General features: G+C 45.3%; 1 protein-coding gene across 1 annotated transcript in view; it reads right to left on the bottom strand.

Moving 5' to 3' along the window:
• ATP9A (ATPase phospholipid transporting 9A (putative)) overlaps positions 1-27,265 on the bottom strand; it is a 1,385,006-nt gene that overhangs the window by 556,604 nt on the left and 801,137 nt on the right. Inside the window, exon 15 of the mRNA XM_069651153.1 lies at positions 20,417-20,578. Within this exon, the coding sequence (XP_069507254.1) occupies positions 20,417-20,578 (162 nt within the window). The remainder of the gene's footprint in view (positions 1-20,416; positions 20,579-27,265) is intronic.

The following is a 27,265-nucleotide window of genomic DNA, read 5'->3' as shown; positions in this document are numbered from 1 at the left end:
AAAATCCTGGAATGATATCCAGAGCGCCCATCTGGAAGAGGCACCTGCTCCACCACCTGCATGTTCCACAGGTGTAAGATATCCCTTAATAGGGCTCACCTATCTGCAGTATGTTGGGTGTCCTGACCCACGTTTGGACTATTATGCTGCAACATTTGGTGCTGTGGGTTTAGGAAATCCAAGAGGGTGGAAAAGCCCACATTTTGCGCCAGAATCCTAGAGAACCGTGCAGTTTTGCGCACAACAAAGTGGTCCCCTAACCTGCCACCCACCTGTGCAAGCATGATGGGCCAGGGGTGCCATTAGTGGAATGTGTGCCAAAGGAAAAAAAGCAGTGCCTGTTAGCTTAAAAGCGCTTTAAAATCACCTTTGTTTCCCTGAATGCAAGCTAAAAATGCCTATTTTAAACATCACAAGATATTCAAAAATCTCAATGAACACCAGCAGACATTTGGCAGAATGTATTCTTGCGTGCATACTAAATCTGGAAAGAGAAAGAGCCCAAAACCATGTTCATAACAAAACTGGCTGAGCTGTGGATGTCAGCAGCTTTAGTGAAATTGGATTTAAAACCACTAAAATCGAAATGTTTAAAATAAATGAGTGACCTACTTTTGAGTGTTACATAGGTTGCAACTGTTAAATGTCATAGTTTTGAACTTAGAATCAGCATTCTAGCTGCATGTGCACAAATTGTCAGTTTGATTTGAATGTAGAAAACTGGGAACTAAAGTGACATTTAGCTGAAGCCTGGCTTGAAGAGAGTGAATTCTGCCCGGCAACTACCGCCGACAGGAGTGAAACCTGCTCAGCCACTCTTCCCAGGCCTGGCTGCATTCTGCTGCCCCTGCCAAAAGGAGATGACACCTCACTGATTGAATTAGGGGAGTGGCACCTGGGGACTACCGGAAACTAAACAAAGCACTGTCCCTGGCTCAGGCAAATGTTATATTGGGGGCGGGGAGGTCGTAAAATGGCTTCCTCTTGGGAGAAACTGGGAGGGGCAGTGCCTGTGAGAGCCAGCTGAGCTTGGGGGAAGTGGATAAACCAGAAATTCCACCATGTGCTTTGGAAAACCACACCCCTTTGGGGCCAGAGCATGATTTTAAAAAGATGGATAATTCATAGTGCAGACTTGTCAAAATTATATAAATAACATCATCATTCTTGTGATTTTTCTGTGCACATTGTAAGAGGTGTTAGGACCCTGTGGGATGTTCTTGGGGATAGTAGCGGAAAAAAGGTTGTTACTCCAAATGTATGCATCTTAAAAATCTGACACTTTATCATCTGAAACCCATATCCCTGGTGCACATTTGTGTAAAATCTGGAAAGGTTTAGAGGTCGTTATCTGGATGAAAAGGGGAGAATTCTGACATAAGTGGACACAACATCGTACAAAGACAGGGATCGGATGGTTTGGTGCTACAGAAAATATGTTAACTGGACCTATAACATTAGAAAAATGGTACATAGATAAATATGTATTTGGGTCAGAAATAGATTTGTGTGCAATTTGACAAGGGGAGGTTCCTCTGACCATAAAACCTACAGCATCACTCTGACACTCCATTTCTTTCCCCCAATCAAGGGAGAGAGGAAAGCTTGGCCAATGATAAGTGAGAGGGGCAGGCTTAGCTAGGCCCAGGCACACACCCATTTTCAAAACACATAAAAGGAACATTGAAACCCAGGTAGAGACATTCACTTTCCACTTTCTTGCGGGACGCTTTGTCGGGAGACTCCAGACTTCAAATCCATCAATCTCCAGAGACCAGAGATCCAGAGAGACCAGAGAGACCAGAGATCCCGAGACCAGAGAGACCAGAGATCCAGAGAGACCAGAACTGTGCAGTGCTGAGACCAGAACCAGAGACTGCTGTATCCGGAACCGCTAGCAGAACCGATAACAGAACCGGAGACCCAGAGAGCAGATCGCTGTGAAGTCCAGCCAATCCTGACCCGATCGGTGACGAAGTCACATTCCTGTCCAAAATCTAGTGAGAGTACCCAGCTAGCACTGTGCCAAAACCAATCTCTTAGTTTAAAATAATCTAATCCAAACTATTTTAGCCTATTAGAACTGCCTCCTAGAATTGTGTCATTCTGTCATCTTTAAAACTGAAAACTGTCATCTGTCATTCTGAGCTTTAAAATTGCAAATCCGAAAAACTACCTTTACTAAATCGGCCGTATCCTACTCCTTATAGTGCCTCTGTAATTGCGCTCAACGCACGTGACTAAATTTGCCGCGATTTGACATTTTGCTTAATTTCAGCCATGGGTAAAAATATTTGTCCTTGCTTTCGTTGCTGAAATTCGTGTGCAACCTGACAATCATGCATAGAGCATTGCTAAAGTGATCCTGAATTAATTTCAAGTATCTCTCACTCACCCTGAACCTCCTCTAGGGAATTAAAAGCAATTTCAGTATATTTTTCACTTCATTGCCACCACATTTAAAAGGATTTTGCGTGTGTTTAAAACTTCTACCTGTTTTCCTCTAAGCTTGCTAGGGGGGAACTGAATTATATTTGATTGCATTCCTGAGAACTGTGTGCTTTCCTCCCATCTCTTTACATTGCATAAAGGGTGGAAAGGGGGGGTGAATTGTCAAAGAAAAGTGATTACATTGTCTTTTGTTGAAGTCATATCAAGTTTATTTCCTGTACTGCATTTTCATTCATCATTGCATTGTCCTTGAAGCCATAAAAGCATTCCCAGCTACTTTATCCTCTCTATATCACTTCTAAGCCATCAAAAGGAGTGTACCACTGTAACATTATCCATTGTTGATCACTATCATCTTCACAAGTGTGCTATCAAACATTAATTTATTATAAGTGTGATATAATATATATATATATTGTTTAATTTTCAAATAAATCTTTTAATTTGCAAAACAAGCCTACTCTTGGCTCAATGGGGTCAGGGGGATTCTAAGAGAGGGGTGTTATATAAGGGTTGTCATCCAGAGTAAACGAACTGGACATAAAATTATATCAATAAGGGTTTCCCTCAGCATCCCAGACTAGGCATCGACTTAGCTGTAGTGTTGAATTGAATCCGCTTACAAGTAACACTTGGGAAGAAGAAGACTGAACCCTGTTGACACCACAGACAGAATTCAGGGATTGAAGAAAACATTTCTCCAATTGCTTACAAACAGAGCAAGCCGGCCCTCCACAGGAGAACTGTGGTCCCTGACCTGAATCTCATAGTAAGAGGCAGGCGTGGAGGAGGGGGAGCTAAAGAAACCCTCTGTGGCCCGCTGCTCTTTTCTTCTGTGCTCGCTCAGCAACCTGCCCGGTTGGCGAGCCCTGTGATCGCAAAACCCTTTGAATCCGCCGAATAAGTGTTTGAGTTCCGACCTACCGTGCCCTTGGAGGAAAGGCCTGTGTCCTGGCTTTGTAAGAATTGCCAAATACTTTGCCATTCGTGTGGAAGTTTTCATTTTCACTAACTCGTCATCCATGGACGAGTGGAACAATTCTGAACCCTCGAAAGGGAGGTCAAGGATTCTGCACTGCACATCGACAGAAATCCTGGTCGCATGCATCACAGCGATTCTTCTCATTTCTACACCAAGGCATAGACCCCTGCTTGCAGTTTCAATATGGGAGACTGAAGACTCCAGATGATCCTGCGCAATTGTGCATGCTTCCGCCAAGCCCGCTTTAAATGCAGCCCGACTATTGTGAGGGTCAGACATGAGAAACGGACACAAAGTTGTAATGTTATCAACATTGGCCATTTTATTAAAATAAAAGGGTTTGAAAAAATGCCTCTATCCCTATCCGAATAAGAATTTCCCTACCTGTGGAATCAAAACTAGGGAACAGTCTGTGTCTCGTCGCCCAACTTAAGAAAACAGTCTTTGTGTCAAAAACATATCTGACCATCACACTAAATATATATACATCCAAACAGAACAATCCTTGGATCCAGGGGATAGTTCCCTTCCACTGAATTGGTCCAGGTATAAAATGTTCAGTTCAAACAACAGTTCCTTAGGAGTGGTACCAATGTCTCTTTCGTTTAACACTTCCTTAAGATGAAAATGTCTCTTCTCAAACAAATGATGTTTCAAGGATGGTAAAGTATATCAAGGCAATTTGAGCAAGGATGATTTTAGCACTTTCTAAGGGGTAATGAAAACATTGTCCTTCCCAAGCACTGATTCCCCAAGCGTAGTGGAAATGTCTCTCTTGCGCAACACGTTCTCAAGAATGTCAAAGAGTATCTTCTCAACACAGTTTATGAATTTTGAAAGGAAGGCGGAAAAGGTGTCTCTTCTACTCAGCAATTTATTGATGCAGATCTCCTGGTATACTCCCCTTCCAGGTATCTTCACCCAAAAAGGGTGTTCAGTACATTTCCTGGTGTACTCTCCTGCTAGGTATCATTCCCCCAAAGTCTTGCTGCCTGATGCAACACTTCCACCAGGTCTTCTTAGTCTACGTCCCTTTCTGAGTTTGATCAACCCCTGGTGTACTCTCCTAACAGGTATCTTCTCCCAGAAGGCCATCTGGTTTCAGAAGATCTCCTGGTGGTCTCTCCTGCAGGTATGTCGCCTTGCCCAAAGGTTCACTGCCTTATGAGACACCTTCAACAAGTCTTCTCACAAGCTTTCAATACTCTTTCTTTCTGGAGTATAACACGGCTCTTACGTCTTCTCTGTTTTATACTCCATTGGCTTCAGTGATTACTTGGTCCAACTTCCCCCACACTGGCATCCCTTGTATGGTGTTCAAGTTTTACCCTTCAACTTCATTAATACTGTTCATTGGCTTGTGGCAATGCTTGTTCCAATCTTCCCCATATCGACCTTTCACATATGAAGAGTTGTACAAATATTGCCTTTCAATTACTACACTGGGAATTCTCATTTGATTTTCATGATGTTTACTCCAACTTTCCCCATATTGGCATCCCTCATATGGAGAATTGAGTAAACTTAATCTTTCAACGTTACTTGCCGGACATTCAAAACATCTTGGTATTTGCAGGTACTTCTGTCTATATGCCCCAGGCCTCCCAACACTCCAGAGAAGACTCAACGGTATCTCTTGGCGTCCCGGACCTTTGGTCTACTCCTGCCGCAATGTTTGAACTCTAGGGAAGAGTTCCACACTCTGTAGGCCCCTCTTTGGTCTTCTTGCTGGCTTCTCTCTCACACGCAGGTGGAATGATGGCTCTGCAGCGTGACCGTGCTCTCACCAGCCTTCTCGTCGCTGCTGGCTCCTTCGCAGTGCCACGCTGCTCCCAGTCTGGTAGGAAGCGCCTGTTTCCTTCAGCGTCGCCTGCACAAGTGTGTCTGTCTCTGTGGATCTGCTTCCCGCTGCGCCCGCTCTGTATCTCTCTACTCCTTCTGTTTCGAATATCACCCTTTTTAAATGTCTTGCAAAGCTGACTGGAATCCAAAAACTAGTCTGTACATTCAGCTTGGTGTGCTTCTTGCTCCACATTAACGTATTTCTCCTCTTCCTCGTCCCATTACTATAGATTTTCTGGAACTTGAGTCCATATAAGATTGAGGCTTTATAAAGTTGCAATGCTTCGAATTTACATTCTGGTCTAGATGGTAAGACCTCGAAGATGTTCTATAAACACAAGTGTACATAAAAGGGTGAATGTCATCCTGCCTTGAGTGTCTAGCAAGAAGAGGTCTTTGACTTTTATTATTAGAAGGATTTTTATACTGGCAGTTTGCCATCAAGAAATCGGGGATTATAAAAGAAACTTCTTGACATGGAAGAGGGCCATACTGTGTCTTTCCTGATGGGGTCACCACTTCTCTGCGACAGCCATCTCTCCTCCCGTGTGATCCTCATAATACCACCACCACCAGGGTCAGGATCAGGTAGCAGCTGCCGTCCCCTGGCCACATGGTAGGCAATTTTAGGCTGGGGATCAGTGATGACTCCGCAGGATTCATTACACTATACAGCAGCAAGCATAGGAGGAAATCTCATATTTCCTGCCACAACTTTTGGTTCGCTGTGGCGAGGATGGCATTGGTGTAGACTGCCGGAGGTGTAGTTTAAAACATAGGGTAATCAGCCAGAGTTTCTCAAATGAACACCCACGTGGTGTCTGACTCCTCTGTAGCTGCCCCCTCCATATCAAACTAACAGTTCTCTGTACTTTCTTCAATTAGCCGTTTTGCTGCTTTTGTTCAAACGCAGTTCAGTTTCACATCGGCTCTCCCCTCGACTCACAAGCTGTGATGAACCGCTTGGCTTTCTCTTGTCTCTGGAGTCAAGGCTGGTACCACGGTGGCAAGAGTCTCCCCTCGCATTGGTTATCACCGGAGGAGGGCCTTGTGTACCGTTGGCATCTGCTGCAACACACGCTGGCTATTGTTCACAGTCTTACGATTCCTTCTGTGGGGGTTTCACAGGCTTGGTTCGGAAAGGGCAAGGTCGCTTCCATCCTTGTCACCCTCTCAGTTTGCGCTGTCTTTCTCCTCCTCTTGAACTGCAGTGCTGAGTTAGCTCTCTCGTCGTGCGGTCTGCCTTGCTCGTATTGTGGTCTTGTGCTCCACCTTTTATCCCTTTGGGGAAGGGAAAGGGCCGTCAGGAGTGTGCGATTCTGGTGAATTGCCTGACCCTGGTGTTGGGACATGTCAGGTAAATGGCTTTGGTATTTGTCTGTCATCTTTCTTGATGTCTGAAAGCGTTTGTGTCGGAAAAGGGGTGGGGGTACAGTGTTTGAGTATCCTACGGGGTATTTATTTATTTATTCAGATTAGTAGAGTGTGCAACAGCCCGGGGGCATCGTAGAAGGGAAAAAAGCATAAGAAGGGGGATACTGCATCTCACCTGTCGGTGTCCCACTTTCACTCCCCGATAAACTCCCATCCAGGTGATCCTCCCTCACTGGTCCACCTCCAGGAACTGGATCCAATAGCGATGGCCGTGTCCTTGACACCAGGATAACAGATCCCCGGGGACTAGTCAGGGAGATACCTTCAGGTTTCTCACAAGGGGCTGAACCAGATTCTGTGTAAATAGTGAGTGAGCTAGGCCCCACTGTTTCACTATTGAAAAGCAGCCAAAATCCTGAAAACACATTTTTTATTGTTTGCAACAAGTTCTATATCATAAAAGAAGCAGTCAAGACCGGTCAATTCCCAAGCTAGGAACAAAATATTTGTCATAGATCGTGTTTAACTATTTAGATTTACATCCGGCCCAGAGTTGGAGAAACATATTTACATTTGAGTCATAAATGGGGTAGAAGGTTTTGTGGTAAGTGCTGTTCTGAGTACTGACCCATCTTTTGATTTCAGCATGAATGGGGGTTTAAAGTAAGCAGACATCTGATGCAAATTGTTTCATGGCTGCAGAGAAAATTAAATGAATGTCAATTTGAGTGCATACATTTAGAGTGCAAGTGAACAGTTGAACTAGTTTACAGTGAGGTTCAGGTACAGTCCCATTTTAATCCAAGTGGGAAATCACCAGTGACATTATTGTGATGCATTTTATTTAATAATAAATTGTTACTACACACAAGCTTGTTTCTTGTCTCAGAGTATGGGGGTGGGATTGTTACACATTACATTATTAAACTGATGGTTGTCCAAGAGAAGAAATAGCAAATCAAAAGGCAATTGTTGATTGTGTTCATCTTGTTCAGGGTTGGGTATTCAAGGTTCCTTGGATAGTGCATCACCCCAATTGATAAATAATCTGATCATTATAACAAACAGAATAAAATAGTCACAATCAAGCAACAGAAAGAAAAAACGACTTAGCTCTCTGCAATGTTCTTTCTGATGGGCGTTCGTCCCACAGATTCCTTATCTATGATATCTATCTCCCAGTGCCAAATGCTATTTGGAAACCTTTCCGCCAGCAGGGGGCGCAGCTTGGCTCTGCATCGGTTCCACCCGCTGTCTCAGTGTGCCCTGCACTGGTCATGATGTCAGGCCACTATTTATAGAGGCGCCACACCCCGTGACATCAGTTCTACCCTTTTTCCCTAGCACTCCAACGCTGAGGTATTGCAGAACTAAGGTGTATCAGCTATCCCAAGAGGGGTAGGTAGGTAGGGAGGGAGGGAGATGAGTAATCCATGGGAGGAACGTCCATCATACAAAACATCACCAAGAGGTAAGTAAGTTGTTCTTTTAATGGACTCCTTCCTTCCTTGGATTCTATCTATGATAGACTCCCAAAGCAGCACAATGAACTGGAGGAGGGAGCGTAGCAAGGATAGCACAGCCATGCCGAAACGAGGATCCTGACCAAACATAGAATCCAAGCATTAATGTTTAGCAAATGTGTGCAAGGTAGCCCACGTGACTGCTTGGCAAAAACCATGAACATGCACTCTGTATTGCTGAGATGAGGTTGAGGCCAAACCTCTGGTGGAGTGACCTCTGTGCCGTCCAGATCGTAGCATTCTGATATGCAGAGAATGAATCAACGAGACAGGGTCCGTTTTGTAACAGCCCTTCCTGCTCGAGCACCTGTGTAACAAACGAAAAGCTGGTCATCAGTCAAGTTGTCCCGAATCCGAGAGACGTAGAACTAGAGGGCCTGCGCCGGATCTAACCGATGGAACCTTTCCATTGCATTGGAACTGTGAGGCATGATTTTGGTCTGGTCTCCTTGGCTGGTAGGGCTCTTTGGAAAAAGCTGGCTGATTATGCTAAATTCTTGAATCCTCCTAAAGATTCTCTTCACTCAAAACTGGAGGAACTTTTAAGACTGCATTCAGCAACTTCAATTAAATGTTCCAAATACTCCTGAAAATAGGTTCAACTACAAAAGAGCTAGAAGGTACACCGGATCTTGTTGTTTAGGGTAGATTGGTGTGAAACATGTGATCTATTGGCAACTTTCTCCCTTTACACGGAGTACGCCAAATTCTCAGTATGTAGCCCTATTCCCCTGTCCCAATATTTGGAGGGCTTACTTGCGTTCCCGCTTAAATCAAATTCCCACCCTTGAATGTAGAAGCAAGTGGGATAGCTCCATAAAAAACACACACACTGTAGGTTCTGTACGGATCACAGTGGGGAGGAAACACAAACACCTAGTGTTGCGGTGTGCTGGTTTCTAGGACATTAGGTTACGTTACCTGGGCTCCATGAAACTTTCAGAGTTATTTTGAGCCAGGTTAATGTGGGGTAATGGTGTGAAATTGGTTGCAGCTTTGTATGCTTTTCTGTGTGTAGTAAGCAAAAGGTTGGAGGAAACACTGATTTGAGGAACCATATCTAAGCCTGGTTTTGTCACTACTTACTGTGATTTTGGTTTTTACTATTGTACTGTACAACATTTATTTTTGTCTTTTGATTAATTTTATTCTTTGTTTTGTACTGGTCTGCTGTTTTGTGAAAGATCTATTTCAATAGGCTAAAACACAATAAAAGATTTTATTTTAAAAAGTGTGAGGCAGAAAGGAAAGAAGATGTTGTGATGGGTCGGTAATGCAAGGCGGTCAACTGCTTGTGTTTTTCTCAAAATTAAACATTTTATTAAAAGAAAAAGGTTTCAAATAAATCCTTGCTAGTCCTACTTTATCAGGGAATTCCCTACGCAGTCTAAAGGATAACGGAATAACTCCTAACAAACTGTCCCTCACACTAAACAACAAAACATTCAAAGGAAATCATAAACAACATAAGAGTGAACAGCAAACAACCAGTATTTTGGATGACCTTCACCTGTCCTGGGTAAATCCCTTCCCCAGGGTTGTCCAAAGTCAACTTCCCAGAGGAGTTGCCCTTAGCCTTGGGGCCCTTCACCGCAAGGAGCTGCAACGGGCAGTGGACTGCCATGGGAGAGGCATTTATTAGAGGCCAAGGCCCAATCAGAAGGTACGGGGAGGGGACAACAAGGAAGCGGTCTACTAGTGGAGAACGAAGGGGTAGTGAGTAGGCCGCAATGCGGCACCAAGTTCTAATTTGGCAGCAAGTTAAATAATCAAAGTAGCACGAGCACGGAGCTCTGCAGGTGAGCGCCCCAGCCCTTCATGCACACATATGTGACTCGGCCTTTTCAAGACCGGAAGCAGGTCTGAAGCCCGTCTCTGAAATTGAGCCCATTGACAGCTCAGGAGCCACTGAAGCGCTCATGCACAGACATGGACATTTGGGGCCCACAATCCACGCAGTGTTAGAACCGACGAATTAAGAGAGAAGAAGCAAGAGCGGTGTTCCTAGTAGCAAGCAGACTGTGTGCAAAAAAGGAACTGAGGTCACGGCGCCTCTATATATACTGGCCCGACGGCATGTCCGGCGCCAGGCACGTAGAGGCAGTGAGCAGAACCGAAGCAGAGCTACGCTGTGCCCCCTGGCGGCAGAAAAGTTTCGGAAGAGCAGTTGGTGCTGGGAGACAGACCTCATAGATGAGGTATCCATGGAAAGAAGGAGCCCATTAGAAATAAGGGTTGCACTCAGCCGAGATGAGTAGAATGATTGTCACTTCTAACGGTCTGTTGAGGTCTTATTGTAACATTGTAACAAAGATGGTCTAAAAACAACTATGTGACATGGCAATTCTTACCATATGAGACTCTATGATACAGTCTGTTTTAGAAGACATCCAATCAGCTAGAAATAAAAGTTGTCCCAGTGACAAAAATACCTTAGGACTTAGCCATTTTTCTAGATATACTTAATCCTTTGTGGAAACCAAGTGTCGATTGAGGCTAAACAAGATGAGATGGCCAAAGATCAATGGGTGGCACAACTCATGACCCAACAGATCACTGACGTTTTTCTGAACAGCTCGGGGTGTAGAATGCCCAATAAGGTGCATGCAATGTTTGGGAGTCAGCTCTGCTATTGCTCTTAGTACTTTGTTTTTAGGTTTTGATGAAGGGTACCTAAGAGTGCGCCTGATACTGGTGTTCAAAGGGACAAAGTTCAACACTGATTTTTTTTAGACCTAAAAACGCTTAGCATGAAATGGTGTTCCTTTCCACTTCCTGATCAATTCTTCAGTATTATGGAATAATGCTTAGCAATTGCACTGGTTACATTTTTCGATGTTTTGGTTCCAACAGCTTGTAAAATCTGACCTAAAACATTCCATGCGAGGAGGCAGAGCAGCCAGAGGCCAAAGTGGGTGTGAAGTAAAGAGTACGATGTTCCCCTACTTTTTGGGGAAATTCTCCCATCGTTCCCTTATTTTTTGTAACCTGGAGCAACGTTCCCAGACAGCAGGGAAGGGCACCCTTTGTTTTTTGATTCGCCCCTGCTGGGGATTCGAACCAGAGTCTTGATCGGAAAACTAGTGTCATATCTTGCTGAGCTAGCGTACAGGCACGGTTTGCTTGTGTTCATTTAAATAGCAGCATCTTTGGGGCATGATGTACATTCCTGAGCCACCATTGCAGTGATCATAGTTTGTCTTCTGCAATTAAGCATACTTGACGTGAAATTGCTGCAGCCATAGCTGTCTGTGCAGTTAATGGGTGGGGTGCGAGAGTGGTGCATTCCTGGGCATGTCCCTTACAAGGTGCATATGGTGGGGATTGGAAAGTGAGATTGCATAACGCTGCATGCTGTTGGGAACAATGACTGAAAATAAGGGTGGTCGTTTAAAATGCAAATTTCCCATGGTTTCTTTCAGTGTTGATAGTACAGTTCTAAAACAGTGTTTGCAGGTTCAATGGAGGAAAGACAGAACCCAGGTATAGGATTTATATTGGGGGTGGGTATGTAGTCGTCAGAGTGATGGGATGGGCAGAGGGAAACATAGTTCCACTACTTCTTTTGTCAACTTTGACCCCCAGGAACAGCGGTTGCATACAGAGATAAGCTGTCAAGCACAGCTATCCAACATATTAAGAACACCTCATCTAAATGAGTGGCTGCCGGTGCAAAATTAACTAACACTTCCTTCGTGATCCATGCAGCGATACTCCCCTCACAGATTAAATACTTGAAATGACAACAGCTACAATCATTGACTCAAAACTCCCGATTGGTAGGATATTCCATTCCTAGGCAGAGTCCCCTGGGAAAGAGGGGAGCATCATACTGTAGCTGGTTGGGACCCGACTACCCTCGGTTCCAAATCATCTAAGAAAAGGCCCATGCACAAAGCAGACCACCCCCTAGATCCAGTGTTCTCACAGCCCCATGTACATATGCAGGCACTGCATTCCCAAGTATGGTTTAAGTTCTAACTATTCAATGTTCCTGTGCAAGGGAAAGGCACTTGACAGTGCTATTAACTGCCCATTGATGGCAGCAGGTGCAAAATGGTGTGAGTACTTGGGAATCCAATAGCAGCACCTGCAAATGCCTAATACTGGCATTGTCTATGCTGTTTCTTAACAGGCCTTCAGTGAAGGACATGCATAGTGCTTATAAATCGAGTTTCTGAAGGCAGACTTTTTAAAGACATTTTGATTACAACAGCAGCATGTTTATTACTCCAATGTAGTCCTTACATCTCAGAAGACTGCTCTGGGAAAACAATGGCAGGTGCTTTGAATGCAAAGTTTGATGGTATGGCTTGATTAAAGAGAGCTAAAAGAGTTCCCATAGGAGGTGTTTTTGGGTGGGGAGGTGCAGGGATTGGGTGGTAATGGCCATAGGGATTAGCATGAACATGGGCAGTCAATTGGTGAGCGAATAACCAAACAATACCTACAAGCTTTGTGTCCCTCCTCATATGCGATTTCTGCCTATCTGCACTTGGCTTATAGGTGGAAGTAAAGCGCCACCTAATCGTCCAAACTAAAAAACACTAATGATGATTGTCATTGAGGTGCTTGTGTTGTCTAATGGCGCCAACCTTCCTTGCAGTGTACCAGTCATTTGTCACTGTTCTCTCTGCCTTCCCTGACTTCTGGATGTGGGTGTGGTTACGAAAGCGAGTGAGGGCATCAGTGCGAGCCTCAGAGTCAAGAAGCACAAGGGCCCACACTTTGAGAGGCAGCAGGCCCCGGTCAATATTGATTCCTGCCGGACTTGGACCAGATGCTTAACCTCCTCTCCTGTGCGGGTGGCACACTGCAGCAGCTTGCCGGAGGCAGCTACTCTGATTCTGACCTCCGTCGGTGCCTGGTGTAAAAAGGTCGCAACCACTGTTACTGTTTGTCTGCCCCCCACGATCAGCGCTTTCACTTTGCTGCCTACAACCTGTCTGCCACAGGAGGACAGCCAGCCAGGACCCTGAGGAGCTCTTCCGCGAGTCACTCCTCTTTGAGGCTTGAGGCGAAGGAGACGAATGGCCATCAAATTGGGGAAGGTATGCACATTCATCATCCATGCAGAGCCATCACAAGGGGAGTGCCAGTCAGAGGGGCAAAATGCCTCAGACCTCCCACGGCAGGGTGGGTGGCCTCGCTGGGTGGGGGTTCTTCATGTTGTGTTTTAGGTTATTATTTACATAGCACTTCAGGCATCTGCGGCCAAGTCCCATTGACGACAATTTGGGATGTGAGGCCTAGTGTCCACATTATTGAGTTTAGTATGCAGAAACTTTGATTTAAATCCTAGTTTCAGTACCTGATCAGCACAGTGTCAAACTGGAGCAATCTCTGCATCACCCCATGTCTAAAAGTGCAATTATATAGAATGTGATGTGAAACTGTAGCCGCCAGCTGCTGTGCTGTCCTGTGCTAATATCATCCCATCACTTACAATATTCTCCAATTTGGCCTCTACAGCCCGAAGGCCAGATTGTTATGCATGCGGTAGCGCATATTTGTGGGGGCCCTTCCACTATCCATCTCAAATATCAGCTTTTATCCAGTAGGATAGTGGAGATGGACATTAACAATTTATCTTTTACATTACATTGAAAATTATGATCACCTGCTCGGAGTACAAACCATGTACACAGAGTTAAAGGAAAAGGAAATGGGGCACTGAGCTCTGTAACCTGCAGGACACCGTTTATGAACCCCATCAGGGCTGACTGCGCCTTTCATCCTTTCAGAGGCAGATACAATGAGTACAGTTTCGCTGAGCATTGTAACCCCTGATTACATAAGAACCAGGTTAGTTTCAAGTGCCCAAAATAATATGACTCAGATTTTTTAAAAACGCCTGCCTGAGGAAGATAAATCAGTTGGCACATTGGGGGAGGGAGCCTGAGGAGGGCATTGACAGGTCCTCACTTTAGTGGAAAGTATTTCTGGAATGACAGCTCAGATCCCCTGTGCCCCCACTTGATTCTGCAAGGCACACAGTGAGGGGGCTCCTCGAACCACGGGCCGTAAATAAGTGTATGGTTTCAGCAAGTAGGGAAGTATAGCGTGAGAGGGCAACAATTCTGGGAGCAACCGAGTATCGTTTTCGCACAGCATGCTTTGTAAGCTATATGTTGTCTTTGTCTAACGCCTTGTACCACATGTAGGCTGGAAAAATGCTATCTCCGTCAGATACTGGGCCACTTCTAAGACATCGCACATTTGAGCCGTAGTTGTTATTGGCTGGGCTAAACCTCCCTGTAGCATGCGTCTCCAAGAGAAAACAAAAACAGGTGACAGGTCGCGTCCCCAGATGTAACAGGAAAGTAATAGTAATGGAAATTATGCTGACCCAATGCACAATAAATATGTTTTGGTGTGTGAAGTTCTTTCATTGAGAAGATTTTCTATGGCAATTATATGCGTGTTTAACTGTTGTAGGAGGAGATGTACAAATTAGAATAGACAAAGTTTGCAATCTCGCCTTAGCCCCTGCCACTCAATGTTGTCAATCATTTTGAAAAACAAAAAACACTGCCATGCATATTTCTTTGCGAGTGTGCGCTTTGCAGTATGCCTGTTAACAGTTCATCTTTGGGGCAGGGCTGGCATCAGTACCTTGTAAATCTCAATCAGCGCCTAGCTAAGGTGATGGCTGACAACAAAAGGAGAGTGATAACGGGCAGGACAGGGTTGATCAATTTGTCTGCATACACCGAGTGAGATGTTGCACTGTGGGAGGGGTCTTCACCTGGCTACCCAGCAAAGATGGTGTTACACCTTTTTTAAAGACTTCAACACATCAAGATAATACATAGTGTCCTGATGAGGTATTGTAACTAAGTTCAGATCAGATCAACTGAATCTCTAAATGCCCAGTTCGTGCATTCACTACAGCACAACCTTTGTGGCGATTCCATCTTTCTTTGGGAAATATATTAATAAAATCCAATGATCAAAGTTGAAATGAAAATTGATAAGTTTGAGTTCCACCATGGTGAAGAAGATAGCTCAGTGAGTTAAGCACCTGTTGCAAAGATCTGTGTTTGTGTGCTGGGGTTCATATTTATGTGTGTATATTCTGTTGAAAGGAGCACTTACTGTGCTACTGAACAACCTACCTGCAATAAAAAGAACTAGTTATGTAAACTAAAATAGCGTCATTGTGGTGCCGGTCTAGTTATTTGTGGTGCGCGCATTTCCGCAAGATAAATGATAACTTCTATATTTCTCAGTGTCACCCATCTACTGGTTCATGCAAAATGCACAATGGAAAGTGATGTTAGTGTTTCTCAAAGCGCCCTCATAATTGCCCCTTCATCTCTTCTTTCATATTATCAGTCCCCTTTGATCAATGTCCTGTTTTTTTAATCAATTCCTGAGCATAACGTAGTCACATTTTAGAATGTACACAGTGTGAAGATTTGCCATCTGGTAAGGGTGCAAAGCCCTGGCTTTTTTGATTTTTGTTAATTCATAAAATGATGCGGTTCATTCCATTTCCAAAAGTGTAATCTGCCAACTAGATTCCCCTTTTCGTGAACTCCATGCCAAAATCATAATGTACTTGTGCCCTGCTACATCACTAGCCTGATCTGCAGTGCCTGCTCTGCTCATGGCGTAGAGCAGATTCAAAGGTCAAAAGATGCCCACTCGACAGCCACAGGGACAGCCAAGTTTCTGTCACGTAGGGTCAGCATTTAAGATATAACCCCTGTACCGAAACTATGATGATCATGAGTAACCCATGCTGGTGGCAAGGTAAATTCTAAATAAAGCTATGCCGGAGTTTAGGCATGGTGCATGGTACTACTTATGATCATACTATGATATAACTAACCTAACTGATATTGCATGTGTTAGTTCCTGCGAGTCTGCTCTGCTGTGGAAAGTGATGTGTATTCTGGGCAGCCAGGTGGAGACTGCCAAATGGCAGGACAGGAACCTGGAGAACCGGGTCTCTTCTTTGATCTCTTTGGGAGGGTAGGTACAACCTTCCACCAGAGGCATCTGGCCTGGGCCCGGGCATCAAAGGAGCACACCCATTCAAAAGGAGTAACCTCACACCAGGGTGCTGCAGTTCTAAGGACCTTTGTTCTTAGTGGGAAGGGGGTGGGATTAGAGTAGGCAGGATGTCCTGATCAATGGAAGGAGACTTCTATTGTCTTGTTTCTCTCCGTCTCACTTTCTCCTTCCTGTCCCCTCCACTTCCTCTGGAGTAAAGCACTTTGGATGCGACATCAAAAGGGAAAAGTCCACTCCGCTCAAGAGCAGGGATTGGACCATTAAGTCAGGCTAGCTTTAGTCAAATCACCTGGGGACGTTTGCCTTTGAAAGAAGCAGTCTCCAACCCCTTCTTTATATTCTCTCAGATCCTCTCAAGACATGACGATTCACCTGAGAGCAACTCACTGGACTTCCTTTGGAAAAGTTGTGCTTTCCGTAGCCCTCAGCCTGAGGTGAAGAAGGAGCCGTCCAAGGCGGAAGGAAGGTCTGCCTCCTATCCAGTCCCAGGGCACATCCAGAGTGACCTTTGTGGTGGACCAGGACCTACCACTCTGTGCTAGAATCTCATGAAGCTGAGAGAGCAGACCCTGAACAGAACCACACTGTCCTCAAGTCCCCGTTGTCCGCTGAATCGAACCGTTGGTGTGGCACTCATTGACCCCTCCAAGTGGCTAAAGCCTGACTCGGCCTATCTCAACTGTGAAGCAATCCTGGGACCGCTCAAACCTGCGTCATTGAGAGCAGCCTTTCTGTTGCACAGAACGACCACATTCACCCCTAATCAGCGCCCACCATGAACTGAATCCCGGGACTGTTGACCCTGAACTGCCCCCTCGGTCCACTTGTGCCCCAGAGACTGGTTAGGTCACCATCACAGCTGTTTTCAACATCGACATATACTTTGTGTGGCTAGTAATTCTCCTACCACCCCTGAAACCACATTCAGAGTGCTAGTTTCTTCTTACATATTCTCCGTTCTTACATCAGGGTGGGTTTTGGTATAGTATTTTCTGTTTGTTCCATTACAGGTGATGTGTTTAATTAAAGCAGATATATATATTTATAGTACCTTGATTGGATATTCCCTTTATTTTGGACTGTGATCCTGTATTGTTTGGGTCACTACGGGTTCACCTTCACACCCCTCTTAAGAGAATAGCCTTTCTTCGGCCCACGTTACCACAAAAGTTAAAAGAGGTAGATGTCTTAACTGTCCCGATTTGATCAAAAGGATTGAAGCCAGATTTAGCGCTGTGAAGCATTGAGTCTGGAATGGTTCAGGAGATAGAGTTTCTGACATAATGAATGATTTTGCAATATGCAAATCTAGAAGGAAATATATAGTTTAATCTTGGCAGTGTTTCAGGCACACCAGCCCTGGGCAGTAGAAAGCATATACTCACCGGCTGCTTCTCATTTCATTCTTTTTATGATTACTTGAATGTGTCTGATGCATGGGTATGAACTGAAATGCTCACTGAATTTTGATGTGTGTTACATGCTTTTTTGCTTTCTCTGCAGCCTAGTCATGTAATGTTTTTCCAAGGGCATGTACTTTGTTGTTTGTACACATTCATACAGAAAAACATGGTTAGGTTATCATTTTATAATAATTCTTGCTAAAAAATAATGTTCCTTTATTATCTTTCAAAATGAATATATTATTCGAAGAAACAAAGTGAAAATGTCTTCAGTGTAGCATCCTCTCGGGGAAACGGGTCACAGAGATGTGTAATGCTAATCTTTTATTAACTAGATAATCCATTTAAAGCCTATGCGGTTTTCTGTTGAATTTGAGCCGAGTTATGTAATCCCTTCATTTTGGAGGTGGCATGGGTTTTTAGGTGGGTGACCAGGGTTTCAGGGGGGTGGGTGGAGGGATGGTTTACGGGGGGGGGCCGCGGGGGCAAGGCAGTCTGAGCCTGAGGTCCCAGAAAGTGTTGATGGCCCTGCTGCTGACGTTGCTACTCTAGTCACGGGACAGGCATTAAGAATAGGTTTAAGGCTTTTGTTTTGCGCCAATACTTGGATCATTTATGTTATCAGGAGTAGCTAGGGGGGAACAGCACTCTAAGTTTAGGACTTGACCTTTTCGTTGAGCACTTTCCTTGGAACATTCTGTTGTAGATTTAGGGTGTTTCAGGAGATACAAGGACTTCCAAGACTAGGATCAAGGAGGTGAGCACCTGAGTGCGAGAACCCCCACATGTGTCTGAACGTCACTTGTGCACAGTTTTCTCAGGATACGTTTCTAATTGGATGTGGTTTTTTTCACCCAGAACCTTTAGGCATTTCTCCAACCCAAAACCATTTCAATGAGAATAGAAAAGAGCCTTTGTTTGAGCTTAACTGTTTGTGTGAAGCGTATCATTAACTCGCCATCCCCAGAATATTAAGAATGAAGATCATTTTAGAACCAGTACTGTACCTGAACAAAGTATCTTAAATACGGGAACGATTTACGAAGTGAGAGCACCAAAAACGGAATGTTTCACGTGCATCGGTACCCAGCCTGGGTGGGTGGTAGTTTTCTTCCATGTATACCCAAATGGTCTCATTGCCCTGCCAGAGATGGGCGGTGCATTAAGTGTCCAGCATTGCAAAGGTGCAGTGACAGGAGAGGGGACCGAATACTCAGCAGATGCACCAGCCCACGGAGGCGCAGCTCACATAGCGGGCCGCCCCTCTGGCCGCCCCCTGCGTGGACTCGCCTCCTCTAGGGTGGATGCAGTCAGGGTGCCCTCGGGGGTCCGGCTGGAAATGGCCTGCACCCCGGCGGCTTAAATAGCCAGGGCTGAGAGAGCAAGTCCTCTCATCCAGCCCTGGCAGCAGCGACTGGTGTGGGGGCATTTGGGGTCGCGGGGGGCCACCCCAAAGCGTGGCGGAGTTACGAGGGCGGTCCTAGAGAAGGAGGCACGCTGCGGTCTGGCCCGTGAGCTACAACCACTGGCTGCTTCAGGCAGGATGGGGTGACACGGGCGCTGATTCCACTAGGGACGGTTGGGACTCCTCAACAACCGATGCAGTGGCCTTATTCACTCCATACTCTCTGGAGGAATGACTGAACTGGCAGTGGAATCCAGGACGGGCCATTCTCGCAAGAACGGAATGGTGCGAGATGGCTCACAGGCTTTTGGACATGGGACTTTTGTAAGGCGGGATTGGCGGAGCCACCCAGCTAAGGACCATGGTTGGTGCCAGGCAGGCATAAGACCTGAGCAGGGATGGGGGGGGGCCGCTCTCATAAAATGACTCCAAATTATGCGACCATATGTTTTTCCAATAAAATGTTATATATGTTTCCAATTTTCAGAATGTCTCTGACTCTATCATTGGGGCAAGCAAGCGGGAGATGTTATGTATGTTACCAATATGATTTAAGGGGCCAAGGAGTAGGGGTTAGCCCAGCTATGTGACAGGTATGAAACCCAGAGAGTCCACCCAGCCGCTCAACTTCTGAGATTGATAACATTTGTTTTAGGGTGAGAATTAACAGAACCTGTGTCAACACCTAAGGGCTTTTCAATTTGCTATCTATATGCATATGTTAGTTATTACATTGATTTTAAACAAATATTAAATCGATAAGGCTGGATTAAAATGGAAATTATTGTGATTTAGCCCTGCTGGGTAAATTGTTCTCATAACCATGCTCATAAAATATTCTACCATATGAATTCCATAACCGAACATACATGTGCAGTGATCGATGAGGACATTCCAGCTTATTGCCATGTTGAAGACTCTCCTCCAAACAAGCACGATGAAAAACAAATGCATTTTCAAACAACATCCTATAATAGTCTGAACCTATGTGTCAGGCTCGGCCAAAGTAAACCTTCTATGCGTTTGTCTTCGGGGGGTTAAGTCTTAGAGTTATACCGGCAACGGGTGTGTTACTTTGCATCATTGTTAAAAAGGCCGAACATTTAGCAGTGAAAGATTGTGCTATTGTTTCCATCGGCTGTTTAGAGGAATTGAGTCTGACAAGGGAGGAGATGGCGCCCTCGTTATATTAAAGGCAACACATTTTGCTCTTGAATAGAAGGCAACACATTTTGCTCAACATCAACTGTACTTTGACTTACCTGGTGCTTAGCTTAACAATTACAATAATCTCGATGTCCTTGTAAACTCAAAGTGATTGTTTTGGATAAGACTGATTTGAAATGGTTTTATATTGCTCGTGTGTTGTATTGTGCCGGTAAAAGTAATTCAACAAACAAAACAGGTGACTTACCCTGACAATGATCCCCATTCGCTTGCTTTCATAGGTGAAAGGAAATATCTGCAGGATGGTGAAATTTAAGACTTGGCCACTAGGTGTCCTCAGCTGCATAGAAGATTGATCTCGGCCCACCAGCGTCAGCCCAACGCTCTCAGTCCACTGTACCAGGGCCACCTAAATACAACAAGGGTGACGGGTCAGACAGACTGCTGGGGTTTCAGGTTCAAAGGTCGCGCAAATGAACTACGGCAAGAGAAACACAGCAAGCTGGAGCGAAAAAAGTTATTCAGTCATTATTGCCTTTGTAAAAAGATTCAGTTTTCTACTTCAGCCATGAAATGTGAACAAATGAGCCTGCAGCGCTGCCGTTTCCTAATGCAGATCGGCTACGTTAAAAAGCACAGCCCTGGCAACTCTGCGGAAGGCTTGCAGAAGTTAACCCTTTATAACCCTAAACGGCAGTTCTACCAATAATCAAAGCCTCCCCCTCTGATGCAAATGTACATGTCCTCGAGATGTAGTGAATTAAGCGCATATATGCAAAACAGGTTAACGTAATGCAATGGCCTACACTCTGTCCTGGATTGGCACAACGAATTGCCCTGTGGGAAAAAGCATTCAAAACCTAAATAATATGACAATTTACAATGCGGTACAGCAACAGATATCTAGCATCGACTTGACGTAAGAAGGATTTGTTAAATGAATTTAGCAGGTAGCCAAGCGTCCCTTGTTTAATATGTGCTTGGCCTTTAAAAAGCGGGGAGTTGGGGGGCGCCAGGAGTGGGAGATGTATTTCCTAGCAACGTTTCCCCCATTGTTTAAGCACTCACAAGCCCTGCTCCCAGATTCCTGCCTCAGATACCGTCATAACACAGGCGTCATTTAAATGCATGGAATTCTTCACGTGCATACTGTGTAACTTGTAGGGCCAGCGCCACAGGAGCCACCGGTTGTATTTCGGGTATAACTTTATCACCATTAGTGTATCTGTAGGTAGAGAATGCATTTAGGCAATTTGGGATATCCCTGAAATCCAAGTATGTTCAATCGCTTAATATAACTTTAAATGGATAAAAAAAAAATAATAACAGTTCGTAGCACAGTGTGTCTGTAAGCAGAGTATGAACTAAAACGAAACCTTTCAGCAATTGCAAACCAATTGGGTCGATTCCTTAAATGTGCAGAGCACAGTTTTGCCTTCCGGTGACAGTCACAGGAGCAGAAGTTGGTGTCTTCAAGGAGTTATTGGCAGAAAAACAAGCTTCCGTCAGCCGTGGCGGGGTACTGCGGAGCCGGCTCTGATTTATGTGCACCCAATGCTGGTTTCATGCTGGGCTGAACAGGATTACTGTTACAGTTGTCCTGGTTCATAATAACGTATCTTAGCCCTTCAAACATGCGCTTGAGTTATAGACTGGCCACCTCCGCAGGAGCAGCCCCTTACCAGTGTTGGTTCGAGTAAATATGTAACCTTCGAAAACAATACTTTACCACCACTAAAGCACCTCCTGCCCTGCCGTTAACAATTCAGCAGCAGCAGCTAATCCCATTGCTCCAGTGACAGGGCCCTCACCTATGACATCACAGGAGGACAGCATCATCACTTCTCAGGGACAGTTGGGCCTCCAATGAATAGAGCATTGTTAATGTGTCCTTTACTGCGCACTGTTTCCTGGCGCTCAAAGTCATACAGAACAGAAGGTTCTGCTATAAGAGAACTCCATAGTGGCCAACCGCTGCCATCAGTGCTTTACAAGTAAAATAAATACATTCAAATATGTAACATGACAGTGCGTCTACCCACTGCTAATCTACCACCAGAGAAAGACGTCATTAATATAAGAGTCTGAAGCTCAGATTTGATCACCGGTGAAAACGCTCCCATGCAAAGCCATGGCAGGCCTAGACCATGCTGCATAAGCATGGCTCACGTGCTTGCCCCATGCCAAGGCCGCGCCACTCCTCTCCTCTCCTCTCCAAGAAACCATTACAACTGAGCAACCTTGGACGGATAACTATAAGCAGGGCATCCTGCACAAAAAGCTGTCCATTACCGCACATGGAACCACACCCTTGCACTGGTGTCACACAAAGGCCAATCGAGTAAGAGTATGTGGGAAGGATTTTGAAATAAAGTGGTACCAGAAGTAACACCCGGACCAGCAGGTAAGTTATCTGTAGGTTTATTGTTAAGTATATGACAGGAAGACACACGTCCCTTCATGCAAGCTTAGATCTCCAACTGTAACTGTTAGAACAGTACTTCAGAACATAACACCTCAGCACTCCACACTCACTGACATCACCACATTCCACCATCAGTGATGTCACCCACACTCAGAGACACACTACTTCTCCCTCGTTACATTTCTTGAACAAGAAGGATCTTCCAACTAAAGATTTCACCCAAAACAAACCCCCACATGTACGTGTGGCCAGCACGTAAATGCACCAACGAACCAGACCCCAAATGGGTGCCACAAAAACGGACCACCTGGAGCTCGCTCACAACCCCAACACCATACATTAAATGACCGGATGCCAACCAAACTGAGACCAACACTAATGGAAACAGCGCCTCAAATAGCACTAAAACCACGGCACAAGCATAACCTACGTGGCACCCCAGGAATATGCTCCCTAGCTGTGCCTACAAACAAATGGACAACAAAGAACCATAACCGTGCCAGAAACTCCATACATTTGGCTAACTACACCGAAGAATACTTCCAACTCAACTCCGTCCCCACAAAATACAAACAATGAGGAACCCAGTAAAATAAGAGCTAACTCCTCCCTTAAAACCAAAACTGGAAGACACTCTAGGAACAAAAATAATAAACTACGCACTACCGCCTGTTTCAAGCTGCCACTTGAAACCTAGAGCCTGCCATGCTCCAGTGTTCCCCAAAAGTACATTACACTAACCCGCCAAACCATCTGTGCAGCAACAACCTTCCACCCTAGTCTGCACCCTGGGGCACCAGGGATGCCACCCCTGGGCATAATCCCAGCTCAACAGGAGCAACAACAAGCACATCACCCACCAACATCGGTTCATCACAGCACGAACACCATCAAAAACTATAATCAACCCCAACAGCACCAAACATTCGCCATACCACACCACAACACCTCGAGACCCCAAGTCTCTGCCAACTGCCACCAGCAATACACCAAACGCATACCTAGACCCCAAGTCTCTGCCAACTGCCACCCAGCAGTACACCAACGCACACCTAGAACCACAAACACCACGACACCATGAGACCACCAAGTCTCTGCCAACTGCCACCGGCAGTACATCAAACTCATACCTAGACCCCAAGTCTGCCAACTGCCACGAGCAGTACACCAAACGTACACCTAGAACCACAACCACCACGACATCATGAGACCCCAGGTCCCTGCCAACTGCCACCAACAGTACACCAAACGTGCACCTAGGACCCCCAGTCCCTGCCGACTGCACCACCTTACCACATATACGGGACCCAAGTTTCTGTTAAAACCAACCACAGTAATAACTGCAGTACTCCACCACAACACACCAGGGCCCCTACTCCTTGCCAAAACAGCGCCACATCACTGACCTATGGGACCCCTAGACCAACCTAGGCTACCATAAGGAGACCAACACGGGACAACTTGCCCCAGAACCATTTCTAAATTGAAATTTCTTGACTCATACACCCAAAAGAGACTTCTTCACTCACACGCTACAAGCTCCATACAGAAGACGGGGAAAACAATACAAGAATAATTACAATGATGATGTCACTAAACGTCGTGACTAGGTGACGAAAGTTCCAGTTCCCATGTTGGAAGTCAATTATAGGCAATGTTGAACATCACCCCAAAGTCCAAACCCACCCGCGATTCGTTTGTGGATCAACAACCCCATAAATCCTCCTCACCCGCGTGTCCAGGTCAAAGACCAGTTAGGCCCCACCTGTAAAGAAATCGTGTTATTCATCAACAACAAGAAAGAAATAGACAAATCCCTGGTACAACACAATGAATGAGACAGACCCACAACCCACTAGTCCATTATCCCACCTGCAAAAAAACCCACAGATCAGCAAAACATTTAAATGAGAACATTTCAATGCGTAAAAAGGGCCAACAGCCGATCTAACACATAAGGCCACGACAACCTACGAACAACGTTCCTCTAGGACAAGAACCAGAAAATCCTCCTCACGTAGGGCTGCCAACAGTCAAACTCCAAATCCGACTGGCCCCCGGAAACAGTGGTGCCGCATGCTCACCTACCGTGAGAAACTCCTACTACCAAGCAACACAAACAACACGTTGTCCTTGAATTCCATATTACCGCCTACACTTGTGGGAAATCCATTAAGTCCATTGTACCATTCAGTGTCACGATCGCGTCCCTGCACCTGCGCTGCATCACTGGTCCGGTTCAAGATCCCACCGGTCCCCGGCTCAGCACAAGCGCAAATCACAGCTTCTGCAGGGTTGCAGCATATTATCAATTGATATAATTGATCTGCCTGGTGCCTTTCTAATATCCTTATGAATTTTAGTTAAAAGGTAAAATATAGGCATGTTAAGATATTTTGTGAACAAAAAGCCCTGTGTCTTCTCGTTAATCCAATGTCATGCCTCAGCTTGATCCAGAATTTGATTTAAAGAACTCTCTCTCTTTCTCTTGAAGGAGCTTCACCTAAATTGATATATGCATTCAAACCCGGGGAAGGGCGCTCATCCAATCAGGTGGTTAGAAACACGGACCAGGATGGCGCTCCGCCAGCCACCCAAGGCCTTTTCCGTATGCTGCAATTTTTTAGGTGCCTCAGCTCCTTATCCCCGGCTCCTCCCCAACCACATGATTTCCTCTAGCAGGCCCCCCTCCACCCACCCTATTTACATGCTGGGCCTCCCGACTCTGCCGCTCCTTCTTGTCTCAGGCAGCCATACACGTAGAGAATGGACCGGGTGCCTTTTCTATTTTCTATGGTGGCAGTCATATATATATATTTTTCATGCAGTTAGGAACACGCAATACCCCAAGTAAAGGAAACTATTTTCATCCTGGACGGAGCCTTAAGGTGCCAGTAGCTATCACCTCCTTGTCGAGGGTATAACAGGGTCGGTAACAGGCCTGCGCCCTAGCTGAGGCCCACACTTTGCTCAACCCCAAGTAGGCTTGGAGTGGCTGGCAGTTACTGTGACAAATCTGGACTATTTGTTCCTTTTCCCCAGAGGTGAACCACCCTTTTAGAGGCTCCGGAGGTGAGCCCACTCAGCAAGATCCTCCCTAGTGATCTAGGCAAGTGAGACCTCACTGGGAGGGACTCACCTCTTTGGGGCAAGGACTCCCATTCCGGAGCGGAACTCCCAGTCCAAACCACCTTGTCCACATACATTGATATGGAAAAGAGTTTATTATCTCCTGTAATTACTATATTCCACGAAGATCCTTCTTTTCCTCTATTTGCTACAGATAATGCTGAATACAGCCTGAACGCCATGGTCAATGAATAAGTACATGGTTCTGTTTATTCCTGTGACGTGTATAAGAGGATATCGGACTGTAAAGGGAAGGGAGACTCCTACATAGGTAGGAGAACCTTGACGCAGAGGCAAGCCTCTGCTACAACAAGGTCCTGGAGGGGCGGGGACACGTTAGGCTGCAGAGCAGTGAGGAGGGTGAGCAAAATGCTAGTCAAACACTTGAAGGTTGGTGTTCTACCCAACCCGGGAGACGAGGTCAGAGAAGAAGCAGAGACTGAAACAGACCAGTCTCACCTGGTGACTGGTGGTGCGACCAGGAGCTATTGTAGGCTGGTAGGCTAGTAACAGATGCTGAGACCAGATCGTCGGACCGTAGCTACCGAGAGAAGTAGCCATGGGGCAAGCCAATGAGGTTACGGGAGCCTGAGAAACCAGACTGAGAGCGTACATCTGAAACATACAAACACATTAAATGAAGGCTATGAAGATCCACGAGGTTACGGGAGCCGGGAAACACAACAGAGCATACCACTACAAGGTATGACCATTATGAATAACGGCTAGGAAAGCTATCACAGTTATGGGAGCCGGAAAAATCAGATTGTGCAAACACCCTTTGAAAGTGAAATGGAGAGGGATAAGAACATTGGGATTCACTGCTGGGAAAGCTATCTAGGTAATGGGAGCCTGAGAAAGCTGAATATACTAATAGCCTATGTAAGGGGAAAAGAAAAACGTGAACACATTCAATTAGAGCTAAGAAGGCCACAGAGGTTTCACAATTCTGACGAACCAGGGTGGACAGCCATCCTATGTGAAATAACTGTGTAAAGATTACAGGTAGAGTTCCAAAGCCTCGAAGGTCGAAGTGTTTTTATTGTCAAGCAATCCTGGAGAATGGAAATCTTCACACCAAGACACCGTTTTCTTTGTTAAAAGGGCAGAGTGAAACCCATAACTTGATACCAAGACTGGGAAGAATATCCTGCTGTGAAAAAGGAACTTTGAAGACTGAGAACAAATCAAGTATAAGTTGGGCCAGGCAGAAGCTCTGCTGAGACTATTGTACAAAGCCTCCCCTTTTCCTTTTAGTTAGGTGTTTTCTAAAGTGGTTGGTCCAGTTAGTTGGATATAATTCTGACTGAAGAACTTGATTTTGGACTTAAAAGTGCGCCCCTAGCGTTTTGCTACATAGGGAACGTCCCTCATAGTGATAGGGCTAGTTTGGAGTGTTGGTTGTTTTACTTTAATAAAACTAATTTAATATTTCCCCTAATCGTCAGAGTCCTCCTTCAGGTTCACCACAATGCCCAACGCTCGGGTGATTGCTATACTATTGTCATTAATATGCCTGCAACACTCTTCCCTCTAACTCAT

This window comes from Ambystoma mexicanum, chromosome 3p (assembly GCF_040938575.1).
Source record: "Ambystoma mexicanum isolate Mex_15411 chromosome 3p, UKY_AmexF1_1, whole genome shotgun sequence".
Taxonomy (NCBI): domain Eukaryota; kingdom Metazoa; phylum Chordata; class Amphibia; order Caudata; family Ambystomatidae; genus Ambystoma; species Ambystoma mexicanum.
The sequence above is the reverse complement of the archived record's forward strand: the minus strand, read 5'-3'. Positions and strand labels throughout refer to the sequence as shown.